Source organism: Gavialis gangeticus, unplaced genomic scaffold, assembly GCF_001723915.1.
Source record: "Gavialis gangeticus isolate Ggan-Ray unplaced genomic scaffold, GavGan_comp1, whole genome shotgun sequence".
NCBI lineage: Eukaryota > Metazoa > Chordata > Crocodylia > Gavialidae > Gavialis > Gavialis gangeticus.
Window position 1 is genome coordinate 13,892,477 of NW_017728964.1, and position 19,190 is coordinate 13,911,666.

A 19,190-nucleotide genomic window follows, 5' to 3' on the forward strand; every position below is an offset into this window, starting at 1 on the left:
CTCACCCACTCTCCCACCCCCCCACACATTTATCTTATCTTTTGCTTTCCTGCCCCCTCGCCCCCGCAGATCTGATAGCACAAGAAAGCAGATCTCTATCTGCACTTCAGAGAAGACTAACACCCCACCCAGTCCTGCACCTGAACCTTGATTTACTTTTGGTCCATTTCTCAGCACATCAATCCCACTGGCCTGCTCTAACTGCCCTGTCAAACTTAAGCAGGGTTTGGACTTTGCTCCATTTGAAAAATGCCCTGGGTGTTCGTAACAGGTCGTTCCCTTCCTGCCGCTCTGAACACTTTAGGCAGGATGAAATTTCAGTTGCAAGTTCCCTATGCCAAGTCCAGGGCACGTTCACCTTTCCCTAGGTACAGAGAGACAACACAAAAAGCAAACCTTAGAAAGCTGAGACAGATTTCGACCACTCAGACAGCTGGGATCTGCTTTCTGAAAGCTTCACTCCTGTTAGATCACTGCTGCTAGGTGTGAGCGCACATGAATGTGCCCATGTGTGCATTACAGACACAACTCTGGACTTTTTTTTTCCTTTTAGCAAAGTAACTTAAAAAAAAAAAAAAAAAGCTACCAGTACAGTACAACTCGGCAAAACCAACCCGTCTGATCAACAGCTGGGCCACTTCCAAACAGCACAAAGGAACAAGAAAATGCACCACACAGTCAGCAAAACAAAGCAAAAAAGTACATACCCAACTAAGCCTACCCTAATCCCTTCCATGCCTACCTGTGCAAGAAGCCCGGTGCCTCATCTAACCACTCCCCTTTGTTAATCAGTAGAGAAAAAATGCAAGCAAGCTGGACACGAGAACACAGATGAATTAATTCCACAAACCTCATTAGCGCTGGGTCTGCTTCAAAGCCGAAATCCTCTGCAACAATCCAAACAAGAGGCACCCACACGCCAAGCCAAGAAATTCTTCTGAGAGCAAAAAGGGAAGCTTCACTGCTTTGCTACCACTAGCTGATTTCCAGCCTTCTCTTTGATTTCTTTTCGTGCTTCCCCCCTCTTCTTTGCCTAGATGCCAGGTTTAAATCCTCAGAGAAGCCGCACAGCTCACAGACCTGACCTACCTTTGCAGGAATTTCTGCTCCCTCCGGTCAAATATCAACTGCCCCCTTTTTCTCCACTTTCCCTTGCTGTCGTTTCTTCAACCCGTGTCTTTTTTCCCCCACCAGATGTGTGTGGGGAGGGGAGGTAAGACCAGAAGAGCAGGTAAGAAATCTGTAGTGGGATCCCCTTCTCAGGTGAGGGCTGATTTTATTCTAGCTCAGGTGGTGGGAGGAGTGTCCATGACTCAGCCTGGCTCACATTCCTTGAGTTATGCACACCTGTATGGGCAAGATCAGCCTGGTCAGCTAAGCCTTCGCTCCCCCCTCCCCGTCCAGGCATCCACCCACAGGAAAAGGGCCGGGACTGGTAGCTAAGGCACAGCCCAGTCCAGTTACACTTCAGGAACAAAGATTTGCAGAAAGGATTGTTCAGAGTGCGTGTATGTGGGGGTGAGGGGTGCTGCAGCTCAGCCTGTGCTTTAGAGATCAGCCAAGCGGAGTCAGACTGTTTACTCCAGTGCTGAACGCGCCATCCGCTGCTTGCAGCTCTGGAGTGCCCAGGGCCCTCCGTGGATTGTTTTGAATTCCCCCGCCTCTGCAACCCCCCTGCCTGGCAGGAGCTTTTCCTCCGACTTCCTATGTGGTGCAAGCTGAGAGAATATTGTACTCCAGGTTTCAGGCCCAAGCAGATCCCTGCAGAAAGGCCAGTCCAGTTCCAGCGCTGCCAGTAACAATCCCAGCACTTCTATTTCCATGTCTGGCTGACAAAACAATTAGTGGTCAGCAATCTGTGTTTTGTTCTCCGACTGGAAAAATAAAGAGCCACGAGGCCTTGATGCAGCAGCTGTAACTATGGCAGTGCTTCTTGTTGCAGTGCAGTTTTATGTCGTATAAATGGGACTCACTCACCCACGTTCCTGAACTACACTGAAGACTTGGTCACGGACTGTGATCTGTGGTACCCCGGCATACCTGGACCCCATCCTGTGGTTATATTCACCATGCACAGACCTTGGCTGTACAGGCAGGGTCTTAGCTAGGCTGCTGAACTATGCTATTGCTTTGGACTATGAAAAAAGTTTAATAAAGGCCAAGGAGACGCAACTGAGGTCCTACTTACTCTGTGACCTGGAAGGGTGCCTGGCTTTGGTGGACAGCTTTGTTACGATTTCGCTATCACTCAAGTTTGCAGCAGAAGTCAGACTAAAGCAATTTCCAAAGGCAATTGACTTCACAGCTGGTCTTTTCTTTAAAGGTGCATTTAAAAACTGGGGGGGGGAGGCCTCTTTATTAGAAATAACAGCTATCTAACACCCCCTCTTGAGCTAGCAACTCAGCATTGGTCCAAATAAAGAGGTTGGTTTCTTTTGTAGAAAGTACTAGAGGGACTTCAGATGGATTCAAAGTTTGATCAAATGGAGATAGCTGGGATCCTGGAGGGCCCAGACCAGGATGGTATAGTAACAGCATAATTCATACCCCACGTAAGGCCTGAATGAAGGTCACACTGAGACCCTGCATGTGGAATGCCCTAACTTCTGCTTGTTTTATTTTTGCAAACTTTAACTTTCCTAATGTAGTGTTTTTGGCTGCAATTTTGTTTAAAAAAATGCAAACTGAGGGCACAGACAGATGTAACAAGTTGTGTTATCCACTGATAAAATGTAAGTGGTTACAGTGTAACTGCATGCTACCATTGCAACTTTAATCCTGTTTCATTCTGGTTAAAGTGCCAGTGATTTAAGGTAACTTGTGTGGGCGCTACAGAAAGGTGCAGGAAGACATGCAACAGCTCCCCGTTCCTTTTGAAGCAGTTACATCAGGTTTGTCCACAGCTCAAGGAAAAACACTGGCAATAGCATAAGAAACTGCAGTGACTTCCACCAGGGACATCAGCAGAGCCTGAGACTTCGGATCCACAGCTCAGAGTCTGCTACTTGAGGTGCCTAAGTACCTGGATAGCAGCTCTGTGAGGACCAGCCCCCACTAAAAGACATATTTTGCCTGTGAGAGCCCCAACTCTGTGCTGGACACTATAGAAGAGTGGAACAAAGTGGCTTGGCAAGTCTGGGGTTCAACTCCAGGACTTGAAAGGGAGTGTACCGTAACGAGTATAGATAGACTGGTGATTCTCAACTAGGGAGCCTCAACACCCTGATCCTTTTAAGGGCGCTGTGGGTGCCACACAATATCAGCACTGTAGATGTTCAAACACTTACATGATTCACAAGATAAACCCAGAGATTTCAAATAGGAAGCCAGAGTGCCAGAACTATTTTGACCTGCTGCGGTCTTTCTGAGATCTTTGCAACGGAAGAACTGCTCTATTATTTTTCTGTAGTCAAGAAATGAGTGAAATGTAGTTAAGAAATGAGTGAAGATCTAAAAGCTGGCATTTCCTGAGGGATGCCTTGAGTATTCAAAAGGTGAGAACGACCAGGAGACTTAGCACTGGTGCAACAGGAAGTAGGAATGGAGGACAGTCCCTCCACGGGGAGGTACGGGGGTGCATGCATGTGCATGCATGACTAGCACACACACAATCTTTTAGCAATAATGCAGGCAGCCTCTAGCAAACTTCCATGCCCAGGCCAGCTAAGGCTTTCAAAACATGGCCACAATGGGGCAGAAACCCATGAAGACAGCAAAAGGCACATCCTTGACAGCTGGCCACCCCTCTGCCAACCTCAAGTTGCTGCCAACAAAGTATGGGGGCGCTAGAACTTCTCAGAGTTATGGCTGTGCAGAACAAAGCAACATTTTTTTTCCCTAGCTTCACTCTAGGAAACAGCCAAAACATTTGTGTATAAACACCCTGGAAGTATTTCATCTGGAGGCAGACAGCAGATAGGGAAGGATTTGATCTAAATGAGTAAGACCTGGCATAGTTCTGATTCACTGACCTGATTCACTTCTGTTAAAGCCCTCTGCAACTGAATGCACCCTGAGGACAGTGTCTTTACACAGCAAACATTAGCAAACTTACATGCAGACATTATTACCCATGAGGTTGCTAGCAATATCAGTCTTACTCACATATCACTGGACTTATTTCGAAGCAGTAATGTGGCCTCCCAAGTCTTCCTTAGAAGTGATTCTCTAGGGGCAAACATAGTTCATTTCCATGAACCATTCAACCATTAATCTGTCTGTTGAGATCATCAGTCAGGGGGTCAATTGCTAATTATTATGAAAGGGTTTTTTAATGCCATGCCAGCCTGTTCACTATCTGACCTTTGGATGCAGGATACCCACTGGGACAGCCCATAGGTTTCCACTGGGTCAGATCCTATCACAGGTGTTTCTCTTGGAAAACAGCTACATTTGGGATCACAAAATCACCTTAAATTATATCATGGAATAAAATCTGAAGGGGAAATGTTTTAAATATCTTGTATTGCGGTTTTTTGTTAGATCAATGATTCTCAACCTGGGTGCCCCGCACCCCAGGCCATGACGGCCTTTGCAGGGTGCAACAGGCAGAGGGGAGATAAGCACGATAAGGTGGTAAGTGCAGCCTCACTTCTCCCCCACTCACTGTAGCATACGTTCTGCCCTGCTAGCTGCTCCTCCTCCTTCTCAGCCCCTCTCCAAGCAGAAAAGCACTATAAATCAATTTGCTTTCGAAACAGGGTCCTGCTCAATTCACAGAAGTGATGGAGGGGTGCCTTGAGTCTAAAGAGGTTGAGAACTACTGTACTGGACATTACACCAAAGCGAAGCCATTGACAGCCTCCTGTACAATGCTAATCACAAATCTGCATTAGGATTACTTAATGATATAATCAGGGTTCATCATAAATAAAGGAAGCGTTTCAGGCCACAATTATTCAAACTAAAATTATGCAAATGACCGCTCAGGAAGGAAAGACGTTCTGTCATACATGGCAAAGGAGAGAACTCACCCTAATCATGACCAAAATGTAGCCACTTCTGGGGTGGGGAAGTAGCTAACTGCACTTCTGGCACAATACATGACAACGTGAGGAGGAGAAATTCTGGCAAAGAACCACATGGCAAACCTCTACACTACTTTAGAGCCCTCTGAGCAGGTAAGCATCCATCAGGAGAGGATATAGGACCTCAATGCCCTGGCTAATGTCTCTAGGAAGAAACTGTTTTTACCTCTGATGTTTGAAGGCTTTAGCTGACTGTTGGTACAGTGCTACAACTCCAGGGAGTCAAGGTGCACTGATCCAGACTGCTAAGCATAGCTTTTGGCTCTCTCTATCCCTCTGTGCCCTGCCGGGGTGTGTTGTCATCCCTTAAGTCTGAGTATCTTCAGTGGAGCGAACGCTGCACAATTGCTCCTCCAAATTCACACGTGGCAGCAATGACAAAAACGCCATTAGGCGGCGATGAAAGCCAAAGGTGGACATCTTCTGACCTGCACAGAGAAGACAAGAGAGCCTGTAGGACATGGGGGCAGAACAACCAGCAAAGTGAGTACAGGGGTGGAGGGGGCTGGACCTGATGATCTCAAGAGGTCCCTTCAAGCCCCTAACATCTATGCATCTATGAACCATGTCTGAAGAGAGAGTGCCTATTTCAGCTGCCCGGCCTTTATGTTTCTAGCAGCCTCCTCTCCTGGCTGGCCGTTCCAGGCAAACAATGCTCTTGGAGATGCATTTCTCTGACTACTTCTGAGTGTAGCCAGGGTCAGAGGAAAAAGCTATGGCTTAAATTATATATGGAAGCTAGTGGGCGGGGGGATTTTAGGTCGTCAGTAAAAACTAAAAGAAGGTCCTAGGCATAAATATGCTCCCTCCCCTTAGTCTTGAGGCTTTAAACAAGAGAATAGGAAGCAAAGGGGTGGAGAGGAAAGAGAAACCTTGTTTCCACAGGAGTGCTTCTTTCCTGCCTAAAACAAATTCTGCAGATCACTGGGTTAATCCAGCGCCTCATACCTTAACCTGCAACTAGGATGCCAATGTAGATGAGCTTTCTTTTGAAGTTTCATTCTCTCATCAGCTCCAAGACCTCACATAGCTGCTGTCCCAAAGAAGTGAGATGTACACTGATCAGAAGGAACCCCCCCACCCAGCCCTGTATTTCTGCTATATGTGGACGCCAGGTTCAAACTCACCGAGCATAGGGCATTTTCAAGGAGCCTCAGCTCTGCCATAGGCTAGCACAGGAGAAGAGGCCATATAAGCCTCTTGCTCCCATTAGAGTATGGTGCAAGCCATTTTAAACAAACATACGCTGGGAAAATCAGCCCCTACTCGGGGCTTTGAGATTCCTCTTAAGTAGAGCGTTACAAATGCAAAGAGGGCAGATAAGTCTTTCCGGAAAGAACACAACTAAACGGTTTTTATATTATCAGCTGTGGCGTCCTCCTATTATTGAACAGTGATATTGGCACTATCAACATGAATGCGTCAGCAGGTGAGTCATGGCATGTGCAGTTTGCTTCATGTGAATTCTTCCTGCTACTGCAACAGAGAGCGGAGCCATGCCTTGTGCACAGTGACGTTCTTCTTTCCCCTGGACGTTTCAGCTCCTTTGCCTCATGCCTTCAGCTTACCCACTGGATGTTTCAATCTGCTGGCCAAAAAATCTCCGCTCTTCCTCTATTGCTTTTTCCACTCCTCACTAATGACAAAACAGACAAAACATGGTGTTTGCACGGCAAAGTGTATTAGAACAGCCCTCGACAGAAGATCATTAAACCTGAACAACCAGACAGAATATTTTACCAATAAGTTGCAGAAGACATGGGAGGAGGGCTGAATCATCAAGAAAAGCCAGCCCTGGGGCATGCACAGAAAAAAAGAACCAGCAACTGGAAATGACTCAGTCCCCAAGGCGTAACTTTTCTGAACGTACTTATGAAACAGAAAACACTAGGGTCAAACCATGCCCCCTGAAGTCCAGTTACCCCAAAGGACAGGCTGATCAATTCATTCACTGATCCGGTTTCTCTTTATGGGGGAACATTTAATTTCTAATCATACCTGTCCTATCAGTGTCTGTAGGCAGGCTCTCTCCCTAGAAGTGCCCTACTGCAAACAATTTAGTGTCCCCTCAATGAGCCAGTTTGCAGGACCAGTGAGAAAAACTGCCACTACATTAACAACAGACACAGCAGAGGAGCTCTGAGGCTAAGCTGTCTGTAGAAAACTTGCATAGACGTTTTAAAAGGCAGCGGAAAGAAGTCACACCAAGGAAGTCTGTTTTCTTCCACTGCTGCTCCACATTACTCGCAGCAAGGGAAAGAGTCCCTTGTGCTACAAGGCGAGAAGTTTTGTAGCAAAATGCTAGTCGGGCAGAAGGAACTGGCTTGGAACACACTGTTTACTGGAGAAAACAAAAGCATCAGTCCAGCCGCATCAAAAGAAAGGTACAAACATGAACAAAAGATAGGAGCTGTCAGGAATTATCGTTCATGCACACAACAATAGGGAGGAAGTCCAACGGCTCTTTAGGTTTGTGTTTAAAAGGGCAGCAGCACTAAACGTGGGAGGCTGGGCAATGGAAAATTCACTATTAATAAAGTTACACAGAAGAAAACACTGGGGTGAACAATGCTGATTTATCCCACTGAGAGGGAGAAACAGGACCTCGCTGGCATCTTACGGCCCATTACCGATTCTCGATTATTAAAAGTGATTTGTCTTTATGCATGAAACAGTTTTGAAAGCCCTCCTGGGAAACATGATTCTGTCTTGGAAGAGTAACAATTCTCTACCGCCCTGGGCTCACCTCTCATTACACCCCAGCCTCGCTCGGGGGCCAGAGCACATCCTACAAAAGGCACGTCTGCAAGAGGGCTGAGGTTTTGCTTCTTGTACAAGTGAAGGAGTAAGAAAGAGACTCTAGTAGCCTGGCTGCCTAAATCTCTGTTCAAACAATTATTTTGGTATGACTGGGATTTGATTGCAACATCAGTGCCATGCTGGGTCCGCTTAGGTGGGTTTTCAGTTATTTGACATCTGAATACATAACCTTATGATACTGGTGTTGTGCATGCAATGGAGGAAATGGCAGCAAAGACAAACTCGTAGCTTTAGGCGCTAGCATTTGCTGCAGAGCTGACGAGGATGGCCTCACCTGGTTCTTCAATTAGAGGGCACACCTTGAGAACAGCAAATGAAACCTAGCAACACAACAGGACACGTCTCCGAGCAATGGCAAAGGGCAGAAGCAAAAGCGAATCAAGAATCAAACACCTTAGGGCTTGGAGGTGGGAAACCTTCAAAAGGAGAGGTAACACAAGACAGATGTCTGCCAAGAATGACTGCATTAAGCCTGCTCGCTCAAGCTATGTCAGCAAACACCGGAAGCTTTCTGGGCTTTGAATGCAGGCTTTGACGGAGATAAACCTATAACAAACAGAGAAAGCCAATAGAGTTAAGAACCCACAGATGGCAACATCTTTCAGGAGGAGGGAAAGAAATGGGAGGAGATGCTGACTCCGTTCCAACGGCATGGCAATAGCATGCCCTTGGGAGAAGGGGATGGATAGCTGGTTATTAGCTCTTACGAGCACAGAGTCAGAAGTACGGCTCAAATGCTTGCTACGATAGCAAAGGCATTCACAGCTTCTCACCCCTACTGCTACCACGTTAGATCAATCACTTCCCAGACTGGACTGATGTTCGCTGCCATTTAGTAAGCTCTGGTTGCTCAAATGAAATGAGTCGGTGGTTTCAGTCCAAGCCAAATTCCTAGAGGACTGGGACTTCTTTCATTAAAAGCAGTCCCACTTTATGGACACTATCAGCAGCAGGCAGTGAGAGACGTGATGGGCCCTCAAGGTTGGACTCTCTCCCCAGTAGTTTCAAAGACTTTGTTGGAGCAATGCCTACAAGCTGGCATTATGGGCACCTAGCAGTTTTTACTATTTTACCAGCACAAAGCCACAACATTGCCTTAGTGACACTAGTGTTACTAGCTACAGAGGCACTTTCTTTATAAGCCCTATTTTTTTCAGGGCTTAAACCTCCTCCTTAACCCCTCACCCCACCCCCTCCAAAACAGCAAACCAAAAACATATTAACAACTATCCACAGGCTAAGAACTTTTTTTTGTTTCTATTAAAATGAGGGTATTTTTGGCAAGTTGGCTACTGATTATGGGCACTGCCTTATTTCCCTCTCATTATAGCAGCATGCGGTACAGCACCAGATAAATCTGCAGAAGCTTGTGATTTAGAAAGTCACAGACACACCAGGTTTATTTCAAGCAATTTACACATTGCCGCACTAACAGAATTGAGGGCTACTAATTTATGAGTTGTCCTGCTCATCCCCTTTCTTCAATGGGTGAAAAGAGAAGTGCTTCCAACTGGTCACAGAATCCTTGCACATCTGGATTAATGACTGATCACAACTCGGGCTTCAAGGCTTCAGCAGTGGCCTGCAGGAGTCGGAAGGAAAACACTCCCCCCTTTGACGTGCATTTACCTGGAGGTATTTGATTCTTCTCCCACCTTTTATTCTACAGCATCAGATTAGCTACCGCTGGGAACGTGTCACAAGATGGCATGAATCAATGCTCTTCGGCGGTACAGAGCATCCTCTTTCTAGAGGTTTCACTGGTGGACCCTGTGCTGGGAGCTCTGAGCAACTTCAGGGGTGGCAGAAAATCAGTGGCAGGGACTGTGGTAGGACTGCCCCTTTCTACACCAGGAGGCACCTCTCAAAGACCCATTCCCTCAGACCTTGGTGATATTTGGTCTGCCACATTCTCTGGTTGTGACAGTTTAGATTAAAACAGGTGGAAGAAAGGCCCATGCAGTGCAAGCAAACTGATGGTCTCCTGGCTTTCAACTATTTTTTTAGACATATCTGAGTTTCATAATCTGTTTCTTAAGTACAGCAGAGGAGCAGTCAGTTCAGAAGTTTTTCTTGGCCACATGAATATACAGAGCCAAGGGAATTGGTTGACATGGGCCTGGAATCATTACAGATGCCAGAGACATAGGGGAAGGGGAACATGGAAAGAGGAAGGGAGGGGTGGCCGGGAAGTGAGAGATGAGTAAGATATTTGCATCAAATAAGTTAAACAATAATCATCAACCCCTGTGTAGTTGGTGATTCATCTCCCAAATCCTCCATTATTGACACTGCACAACTGGCACAGCGAGTGCCTGGAAGCGGACACTGCCAAAAATGCCAAACCTCTTCCCACCATTAAGTCCCTTTTTCCTCCTGGAAAGCCATTTCCCATTGGCTAATGGCTGCCCTGCTAGGTTATATTTTTTTCAGAAAGCTGAAGTCTGCACAACTAGGAAAAACACTGCTGGATTAAGAGCATTGTGAAGGTGTGTATATACATGGAAGATAACTCATTAACAGCTTTTATTAGGCATATGTATGTGAACTGCATTCCTCAAATGAATGGCAGTTTACCAAGCGTAACTGTTAAAAGAGGTTCTGGTTGGTCCACTAACCTGCCTCTGAGACAGCGTTAGAGCTACCGAGGAGGGTAAAGAAGTACTTTCATTGCAATATAGATGATTCACTATCTATACCCAGCTGTAGTTTTTCTACCGCATTAAACATACTTCTGAGCACAAAATGAATAGATACAGGAGTAAGGAATGTGTTCTCCACTTCCATGACACTAATAACACTGTAGACTGGACTACACCTTATTCAGAGGAAGGACAGGTAGACTAGTGAACCATTGGGCTGATCCAGTAGAGCTAAAATTTGCCAGGCATCAGGTAAAAGGATGGTTACTTGTCAGACCCATACAAAGTCTTTTTCATTACAACAGATGTTGTTTAATTGGGTTTAATTGATTCTTCAGGTTAAACCTGAACTAGTCACAGATTCACAGAAGTTTAGGGCTGGAAGGGACCTTGTGAGGTCATCAGGTCCAAACCCCCTGGCTCTGGCTAGGAAAGACTGCTGGGGTCAAATAACCCCTGCAAGGTGTGTGTCCAGCCTCCTCTTGAAGATCTCCTGGGTAGATGCCTGCACCACCCCTGCTGAGTCTATTCCAGAGTCTGGTCTCACGAACTGTGAAGAAGTATTTCCTTATATCTAGTCTGAAACCTTCTTCTAGGAGTTTATGACCATTGCTTCTGGTTTTTCTCTGGGGTGCTCTGGTGAATAGTTGTTCGCCTAGCCCCTGACGCTCTCCCTGATATATTTGTAAGCTGCCACCAAATCCCCCCCACAAAGCCTTCTCTTTTCTAGGCTGAACAGTCCCATATCTGCCAGACTTTCCTCATATGGCTTGCTCTTTGGGCCTCTAATCATACAAGTGGCTCTTCTCTGGACTCTTTCAAGCTTATCCACATCCTTCCTGAAGTGTGGCACCCAGAACTGGATGCAGTACTCCAGCTGCAGCCTCACCAATGCCAAGTAGAGCGGGAGAAGAACTTAATTAGTTTGTTAGAAATGCATTGCTTGATGCATGCCAGCGTATTGTTTGCTTTGCTAACTGTAGCATCACACTAGTGGCTCATTCATTTTATGGTCAATTATGACCCCCAGGTCCCTTTGGATGTGGTGCTAGCTAGCCCGTAAGTTTGTTGTGGATTTTTCCTCCCCAGATGGAGCACTTCACAATTCTCAGTGTTGAACAGCATCTGGTTCTGTTCGGCCTATCTAACTAAGCTGTCTAGCTCTGCCTGGATTGTCAGCCTACCCTGATGTGTGGTCACAATTCCCCAAAGCTTAGTGTCATCGGCAAACTTTGCCCATGTGCTTTTCACCCCCACTCCAGATCATCGATGCAGATGTTGAAAAGCACTGGTCGAAGTACCGAACCCTGAGGGACCCCACTGGCTACCTTCCGCCAGGGCAACACAGATCTGTCTATTAGTACTCACGGGTCCGAACCCACAGCCAGTTTCCCACCTATCTGACCACTGAGTTGTTGAACCCATAGTCCCCTAGTTTTACTTTAAGAGTCTTGTGGGGCACCAAGTCAAAGGCCTTCCTAAAGTTCAAGTAAATGACGTTGACCTTATCTCCCTTAACCAGGTGGCAAGTAACCTAGTCTCTACCAGGTTGTTGGTAAAGAGAGCTATAAACTGAAACGAGAAAGTTAATTCAGAAGGATCAGAAGCTGCTATGCCTGGCAATTCCTGTGTTGTTGAGTGTCTTGGTTGCTCACATTCCAATGAGAAGATATTTCAATCCCCCCCCTCCTCAGACTTGCAGCAACTTTGACCGTCGGTTCAAAGCAAACTATTTCCAGGATGTTAAGTTCACAGAGAAGCAGGCTTTCTTCTCAAACTTCACACCCATACTCACAGGACTGCAGTGAGTTGAAGTGTCATCTCTGGTGCTAAAGCAGCATCTTCTGTCACAGGAGAAAAATGGAGTTTAAAGTAAAACGTACATATCATTAATTCAGCAAAGCTAGAGATGGAGCTAACAGCAGCCTGCCATCTGCTCTGCTTCCATTTAGTGGTGCACTTTCAATCCTGCCATTCAATGTGTCTTTAGAAAAAGATTACTGGTTAGGTCTGGATTGATGACCTCCAGGATGCGGTCATCTGCGCCCGGGAAGGAAAACAACATGCTGGTTAGGACACTCACTTTAATTGGCAGCATCAGAGGATGATCTAGAAATGGCAGTGGAGACTACTGCTTTACAAGTGCTAACTCAGCTCTGTAAGACCTGCCAAATAGCTTGCACTTCCCATCTGCCAGCAGGTAGCACTTTTTATTGCCCACATGCAAGTACTCTCTAAACATACAAGCTCGCCTCCCTACCACCACAAAGTAAGTCTTTTAAACCCACAGAACAGAAGATTCCAATCTAAAACTTTGCTGTCCAGGGCACGGCTCCTTTATAGCATCTGCCTCTGTTCTACACTATAGCACTAGGTACCTAGTACAATTCCCACTTCCCTTATAGACAGGGCAAAGTTAACATGCCACTGTCAGTTAGAAGTCAAAATCCCAACAGAGCTGTTGACTTGGTTCCTACTAGCAACGTAAGTCAATAGCAGAGCCACATTATCATCACCATCCTTTCACAACATATCTGCCATGCTAGACTCCTTCCAGCTCTGTAGAGTCTCCCAGACTATACAAAACCCAATATTTTAAGTATTATTTAGGCAATACACTGTCTAGAGCTTGTAAACATGAAATCCTAAAAAATCTTACATGTCTGCTGATCTATTAATCTTCTTTCCATAACCCAGAGGGAATGGATGGGAGAGATTACACTGAGATAAGGATTGTCAGAGATCAACTGGAAAAAGCTGATCTATAGAACCTGAAAAAAAAAAAAATCAGGATTTAATGCAGTTAAAAAAAAAAAAATTTAGATAGAACTACTGACCTCACAAAAATGGTATTTCTCCAAACAGCTGGTGGAGTTTAAATTATTCTTCCCACCTACATCAAACAGTATTTTACTGGTTTGTTGGCTGACCCTGCACAGGTCACTCCTACTATATATTTACCTTCTTTGTGATACTCTCTCTCACTTGAAGATTGCTGAATGATAAGGGTTTATATAAAAGACCTAAGTGTGGGTGAAATTTAAGAAACTGGAATGATCTTGAAAGAAATGGAATTCTAGACATCTCAGCTGTCAACTGCAGCAGGATTTATACAAGCAGAGAAGTCCCTAAAAAGTGACAATCAATGTTATGTCCAAATTAATTAAAAAACCCCCCCAGAAGCTTGAGGTTAAAGATGTTTCCATGATTTCATTTAAATCCTATGGAGAAATGTATTAAACCTTCTTTGGCAGTCCGTGCCACCAAGATAGCACAAAATTGAAGATGAAATTACGTATTTGTTTTCCACTGGTCAAGCTGAGGGCAATACAAAAACCCCACAGAATACTCCACAAGATTTGAGTTTTTCCATTTTTATAATCAAGTTTTAGCAACATGGGTAAGAAGGCTTATACAATAAAATTATCAACTGACAGCATCCTTTTTGCAACAGTGGGGGCAAGCAGTAACTGTAATGCACACTTCACAGTTTGTATCACCATCTACCACACAGATACAGACATGCCACAGCTTTTATGTCTCGACTACTTTTTGACAATCTGGTATCCAAGCTCACTCCATGGTGATGGGACAGTTTCTCTCTGCAGCTCTCTCCAAATGGTGCATTCTGAGTTCACATCTACAGTGTAAGACATCTAGACAGTACAGGTTCTGCATAGGAATCTCCATCTCTGCAAAAGACTAGTAAGACTGACTAGATTTCACTTTAACAAAGCTTCAATGCTTTTAACACTTGATCACAGAACCAGAAACGTACATGGGTATGCACAAAGGTTACAGATGTGAGTATCACTGAGGGAAAAAGGAGCCTGCATTTATACATGTAGATTGTTACTCACATCTCAGCTATGCCTGTGCGCAGAAACATTGATCAGACCTCTGCTTTGGTTTCTTTGAAGCAGAGTGAGTAAGTGTTGGGGGAGACTGAGTCACAGGGAAGCAGCCTTTAAAAGACTGTCTGGGATGCAAGGGAACAACACTGGTATGTCCCCCCTGTACTTGGTTTAAACTAGACTTCCAACAGGGAGAAGAACCCCATGCCATATCAGCATTGTTAATGCCATAAAGCTAAAGTTTACAAGCTGACATCATACACTGCTTCCCCGCAGCACAGTGACCAGTTATTCCTGAAAAGAGAAAGAGAAACTCCTTTTCACGAAGGTCACAGTCCCATGTGCACATAGACAGAATGGCTGCACACAACCCTGCTCGCTCCCTTAATGGGAGTTGTGGTCCATTTGGGGGGAAAAAGAGTCTTGTCATTTTGTACTGAGGGAATAAGAGTGATCCCCTCCCTCATTTACAAGGACAGTGCCTTCAATTAGTTCAGCCTGGAAACCCAGGTCAAGGTCCATTGCACTTGTCATTGCTTTGCTTTTTTCACTATGGTGCCAACAGCAGAGATGACTGTAGTTTTGGATCCACTGGCACTGGTCGTTACTGTGACAACAGCAGGCAGTGTTGCGGTGGTGGTGAGGATGGTGGGCTGAGCTATTGTTGTTACTGGTATGGCTGAGTCCCACTTGCTCTTCCTTTTCTGCGCGTCTGTGCATTTGGTTAAAACAGAAAGGTAAGTGTTACTGTTAACTGGCAGGGATCTTTTAATGCCACCTTCCTCCCCACATCCTGCCTATTTCCTCACTTCTTCTTGGAGCAAAATGTCACTTTAGATCAGATGCACTAGGAAAAGCCCAAACGGAACTTTAAAACCTGGAGAGCAAAATTAAGGCATCTACACTTGACCTCTGACCTCCAGTCACGTGACAGATTCACTCACTGCCCAAATTATGTTTGCTTTCTGATAAAACACAACGATCCCCCCAGTGCACTAATACCAGGGTATGGGGCAAAGAACTACTTACTTGGAGATCTTATCACACTTCACATTTTAAGAGTCATTCTCCAGATTGCAACATGCTTTAAACTGCACCTTCTCTTCCCCACCTCCACTCATCTTTCCAAGGCTTTCAGGAAAGACCTGCCCTAACAGAGCCCAGCAAACACATACAGGAACACATTTCTTTAACCCTTGACAAATCTTCTAGGCAAGAAAATGCCAGGTCTTTATACCAGATGATTGATCAAGCTTCTCCCTAATCTCAGTGCCTCACTTCTACCAACCCCTGACAAACCTTTTTTTCCTGCAGACAAAAAAAGACAAGGAGAAGAAAGGGCACTTTTAGGGTTTTGATGTAGCACAAGCAATTCTAAAATTACAAAAAAAATACAAGTTTGAAGTACAACGTGCCTTTACCTCCAACAGCAGTGCTGGCTGTTGTGGTTGTAGTAGATGAAGCATTTGTTGTGGTACCCTTCTTAGTGCCAGTCACAAACTCAATCTAGAAAGGAGGAGGGGATAAAAGGAAAGAATAAGATGTTATCTATTTATATGTACCCTCCTCTTACCTTATTGTAAAACTCTCCTTTAGATCCAGAAGGTTGTGAGTTATGAACACATTTATTAGACTACTCCAGTTGACAATATTATGTGGGAGATGAATACACAGCCCTGAATTCAAGCTCTCTTAAGTATATCAAGAGTTATAACCACTATGACCTGAAATACTGAGATCTTTGAATAGATGCAGAGAATCATCACATTTCTGTATGCTCCACAGAAATCAAGTTTTTGTTCTTACTGGATAGAACAAGGACAGGTCTTGGTCAGTGTAAACATGTTCTTACAATTACATATTTCTTCAAGAAACACTAGGAAAATAAGAACTGTTCTAAAATGCATGTTCTTACATGCATGGTTGGAAGAGACTAGATCACAAAAACAGCTTGGTAACAAGAACTACAATAGCCTGTGATTATGGATGGAGATATGGTCAAAGGTGACTACTTCTGTGCAAAAAGCAGAACAAGAGATAATCAAAAGAAATGGCTAACAATGTTAGCCATCTGATATACCAGTTGCCTGTAAAGCACTCTACAAGTGTGAAGGGGAGAGAATCTCATCAAACCTTTGGATGGGATTTCTTAAGGCCAGCCACTAATCCAAGTGTATTACTCTTGGGAAAATAAAAATCTTCCAATACGTGGGGCATGTGGATGTTCTTAGTGATTCAATTTCCTGTCATGATACTTGCAGATATAGATAAGTTGAGATGGGTCTCAATATTTTTGGAATGTGATAACAGCAAATAGCAATTTTAGAAAGAGAGAATAGAATTCAGTTACTCAGTCACAATATGAAATGGGAGGGAAATTAATTTAAATCAGGTTATGTGACCGAGGCAAAATGTCAAGGACTATGGAGATAATAGTTCTTTATCCAGTATCTTGCCTCTATTTGGAATGAAAGGGGCAGTTTTGGGTGTTCCAATTCAAGACTAGTGACAAAACTGGCAGGAACTCAAGGGAATTAATGGCCCAAAGGAACTGACCTATAAGGAAAGGCTAAAAGCTAAATCTGCACATCTTGGTGAAGGCATGATTATGGGGAGGAATAAGCAATCATCTAAAAATATTCAGCAGTCCCTGGTTCATAAAGGAACAGGAAAGCGACAGAATGAAATTTAGTAAACAAGAAATTATGGCTAGAGATTAAACTTTGCATTTCCAGTTTCTGAATAGCTACCTTAGTGCGCTCCTTCTTAGCCTTTTCCAATTTGTCCATTTCAATCTTCTGGGCTTTGGCTAAAAAAGAGGTCAAAAGATTCAGCAAAATCTGTAAGTCTGCAACTCTACCATATTCCCCATCTCTGAAATGAAGAATATAAACCAGCAAAAATTGCTATAAATGTTTTTACTTTCCATCAAGTAACCGTTTTTTAAATTTTTACTGCCACCAATTCCGAATATCAAAACAATAATTTTAAGAGAGGGGTTTTCCAAACTGGCAGAACATCAAAGTCGTATATCTGTCTAATTAAAAGCAGAGCAATGCCTCATGGCAGGCATGTTCCGACTTTCTCTTCCTTCAAATGGATGTTGGATTAAAACAGGTGTTTAAAGTTCAGCATGATCCAGTAATAATTATGAGGTAACAGCATCGGAAGACCAGAAAGATGAATTACCTAGTGCTTCATAGTAGGAATCCTCTGACCATCCATGAGGGTCAAACATGTCCTAAAAGAAAAGTCATCTTTGGATTACGTTGGTATCTCAATAGGAAATACATAAATGGTTCAAATATGACTAATGTAAATCTTATACAAATGCACCTCAATGAAAAGATGTTCTGTGGGTAAGATCACTACCACTGTTCTTGCTTCTCCTTTTTATCCCAGTGATCCACAGAAAAGCTGGGAAAAATGACAGCGATGCTTATGGAAGCCACATGTTCTTCTGAAACGCCCTTCTTAAGCATGAATTGATAAACATCGTTTAAGATGTTCTGGTTGAAGGAGCCAGACATACACCTGTCTGGCTTCTCTGAGAAGTCTCTACTTGTAGCTTGGAACCATTAGCATAACTGTTATTTTCTAGCTGACAATTCAGCAATTTGCTTTATTTATCCTGGCTATGCCAGCTCCATGACAGACAGACTGTTTCTTCCCCCAGTGTGACATGAGCTACCCAAACTTGAGCTTTATGACAGGGCCCAGCGCATGCCCAGAAAATAAAGTTTTAGCTCCACCATTGCAAACCCTATGATTAGTTGCTCCAGCTGTGAAATTCAAAGTTCATATAGCAAGACTTCAGCTACGAGGTATTGCACAAAGCATGCTGTACTTTAACTCAACTATCTTGATCAACTCTCTTCACAAGTAGACCTGATTCAGGAAGAACTCTGCCCAAGAAAGGAGACAGAAGATTCACAGACCCATCCTGATTCTCTCATTAAATCTTTCACTCAACTTACTTTTGGATAGTTTGTCCCTAGTTCATCAATTGAACAAAACTGGATCAGCTTTTCATAGATGCTGAAATGGAAAAACTGCAGTTAGTTTTGCTTTCCTTGTTCCTCTTCTCAAATGTGATCATTTTGGATTTGCTGGCAAAGAAACAGACATTTCTATATATGGGGGCAGCCACAGAATTGCAGCCTGAAAAGTCACACTTTGAGGACCCTTAACCTCCAGCATAATTGGCACAACAAATTGCAAGCCACGGTCCTCCCCCATCTCTCCCAGGGATGGCTCAGTTCCCATCTCCCAGCCCAAAACAGAACTCTCATATCCACAGCTCCATGTTTACTGCTTTTAAAATCTGAGCCTAAAGGTTGGCTCACTCTCCTCTATACAAATCTCTGAAGTAACACGAACCTCGTTTCTACACAATATTTTTCTAAGTTGTCACCCGCTTCATGAGCAAGAGACCGTTGCTGCTTAAAATTCCATTTCCAAAATGATCTAAACATCAGGGAGGACGTGTCTTGGGATCTGTTCTCACATGGGGCTATAGCCTCAAGGGATAGCTCACCTGGGGTTGCGAAACTCCTTCTTCCTCTGAATGATGTAGTTCATGTCCATGCCCTCTTTCATCTTTCTTTCATACAGCTTCTGAATTTTGTCCTAGGTAAGAGGACAAAAGAGTTAAGAACCACTGCAAGACAAAAAGGTACCACAACAGCTGGAGAGATGACACGTACATACAGGTGAAGAGAAAAACCAACCAAGCCTCAAAACAGCCGGGGCTTGGAAGAATAATTGTTCAGAGACTCAAAAGTTCTCAAACTTAACCAAGTTAGTACAGAAGGGACCATCTCACTGCAAAGATCACCCCCCCCCCC

At 44.3% G+C, this 19,190-nt stretch overlaps 2 protein-coding genes across 9 annotated transcripts in view; both read right to left on the minus strand.

Moving 5' to 3' along the window:
- ITGB4 (integrin subunit beta 4) overlaps positions 1-1,469 on the minus strand; it is a 57,196-nt gene extending 55,727 nt beyond the window's left edge. The window contains exon 1 of one of the 4 annotated variants that reach the window (XM_019503412.1): positions 1,090-1,459. Coding sequence is in view for 3 of the 4 variants with exons in the window: in XM_019503404.1 (XP_019358949.1) it covers positions 851-855 (5 nt within the window). In the remaining variant the exon portion in view is untranslated. Of the gene's footprint in view, positions 1-850 lie in introns of all 4 variants that reach the window. The other 3 variants (XM_019503404.1, XM_019503421.1, XM_019503429.1) reach the window with 3 other exon arrangements.
- Positions 1,470-13,843: 12,374 nt separating this feature from the next.
- Positions 13,844-19,190, minus strand: part of SAP30BP (SAP30 binding protein) — an 81,731-nt gene continuing 76,384 nt past the window's right edge. For 2 of the 5 annotated variants that reach the window (XM_019503476.1, XM_019503453.1), the window contains 7 exons: positions 18,881-18,972; positions 18,321-18,381; positions 17,533-17,584; positions 17,094-17,152; positions 15,765-15,849; positions 15,643-15,651; positions 13,844-15,055 (listed from right to left, as the gene is read on the minus strand). In XM_019503476.1, coding sequence (XP_019359021.1) covers positions 14,874-15,055; positions 15,643-15,651; positions 15,765-15,849; positions 17,094-17,152; positions 17,533-17,584; positions 18,321-18,381; positions 18,881-18,972 — 540 coding nt within the window. In that variant the 3' untranslated portion in view covers positions 13,844-14,873. Of the gene's footprint in view, positions 15,056-15,642; positions 15,652-15,758; positions 15,850-17,093; positions 17,153-17,532; positions 17,585-18,320; positions 18,382-18,880; positions 18,973-19,190 lie in introns of all 5 variants that reach the window. The other 3 variants (XM_019503484.1, XM_019503470.1, XM_019503461.1) reach the window with 2 other exon arrangements.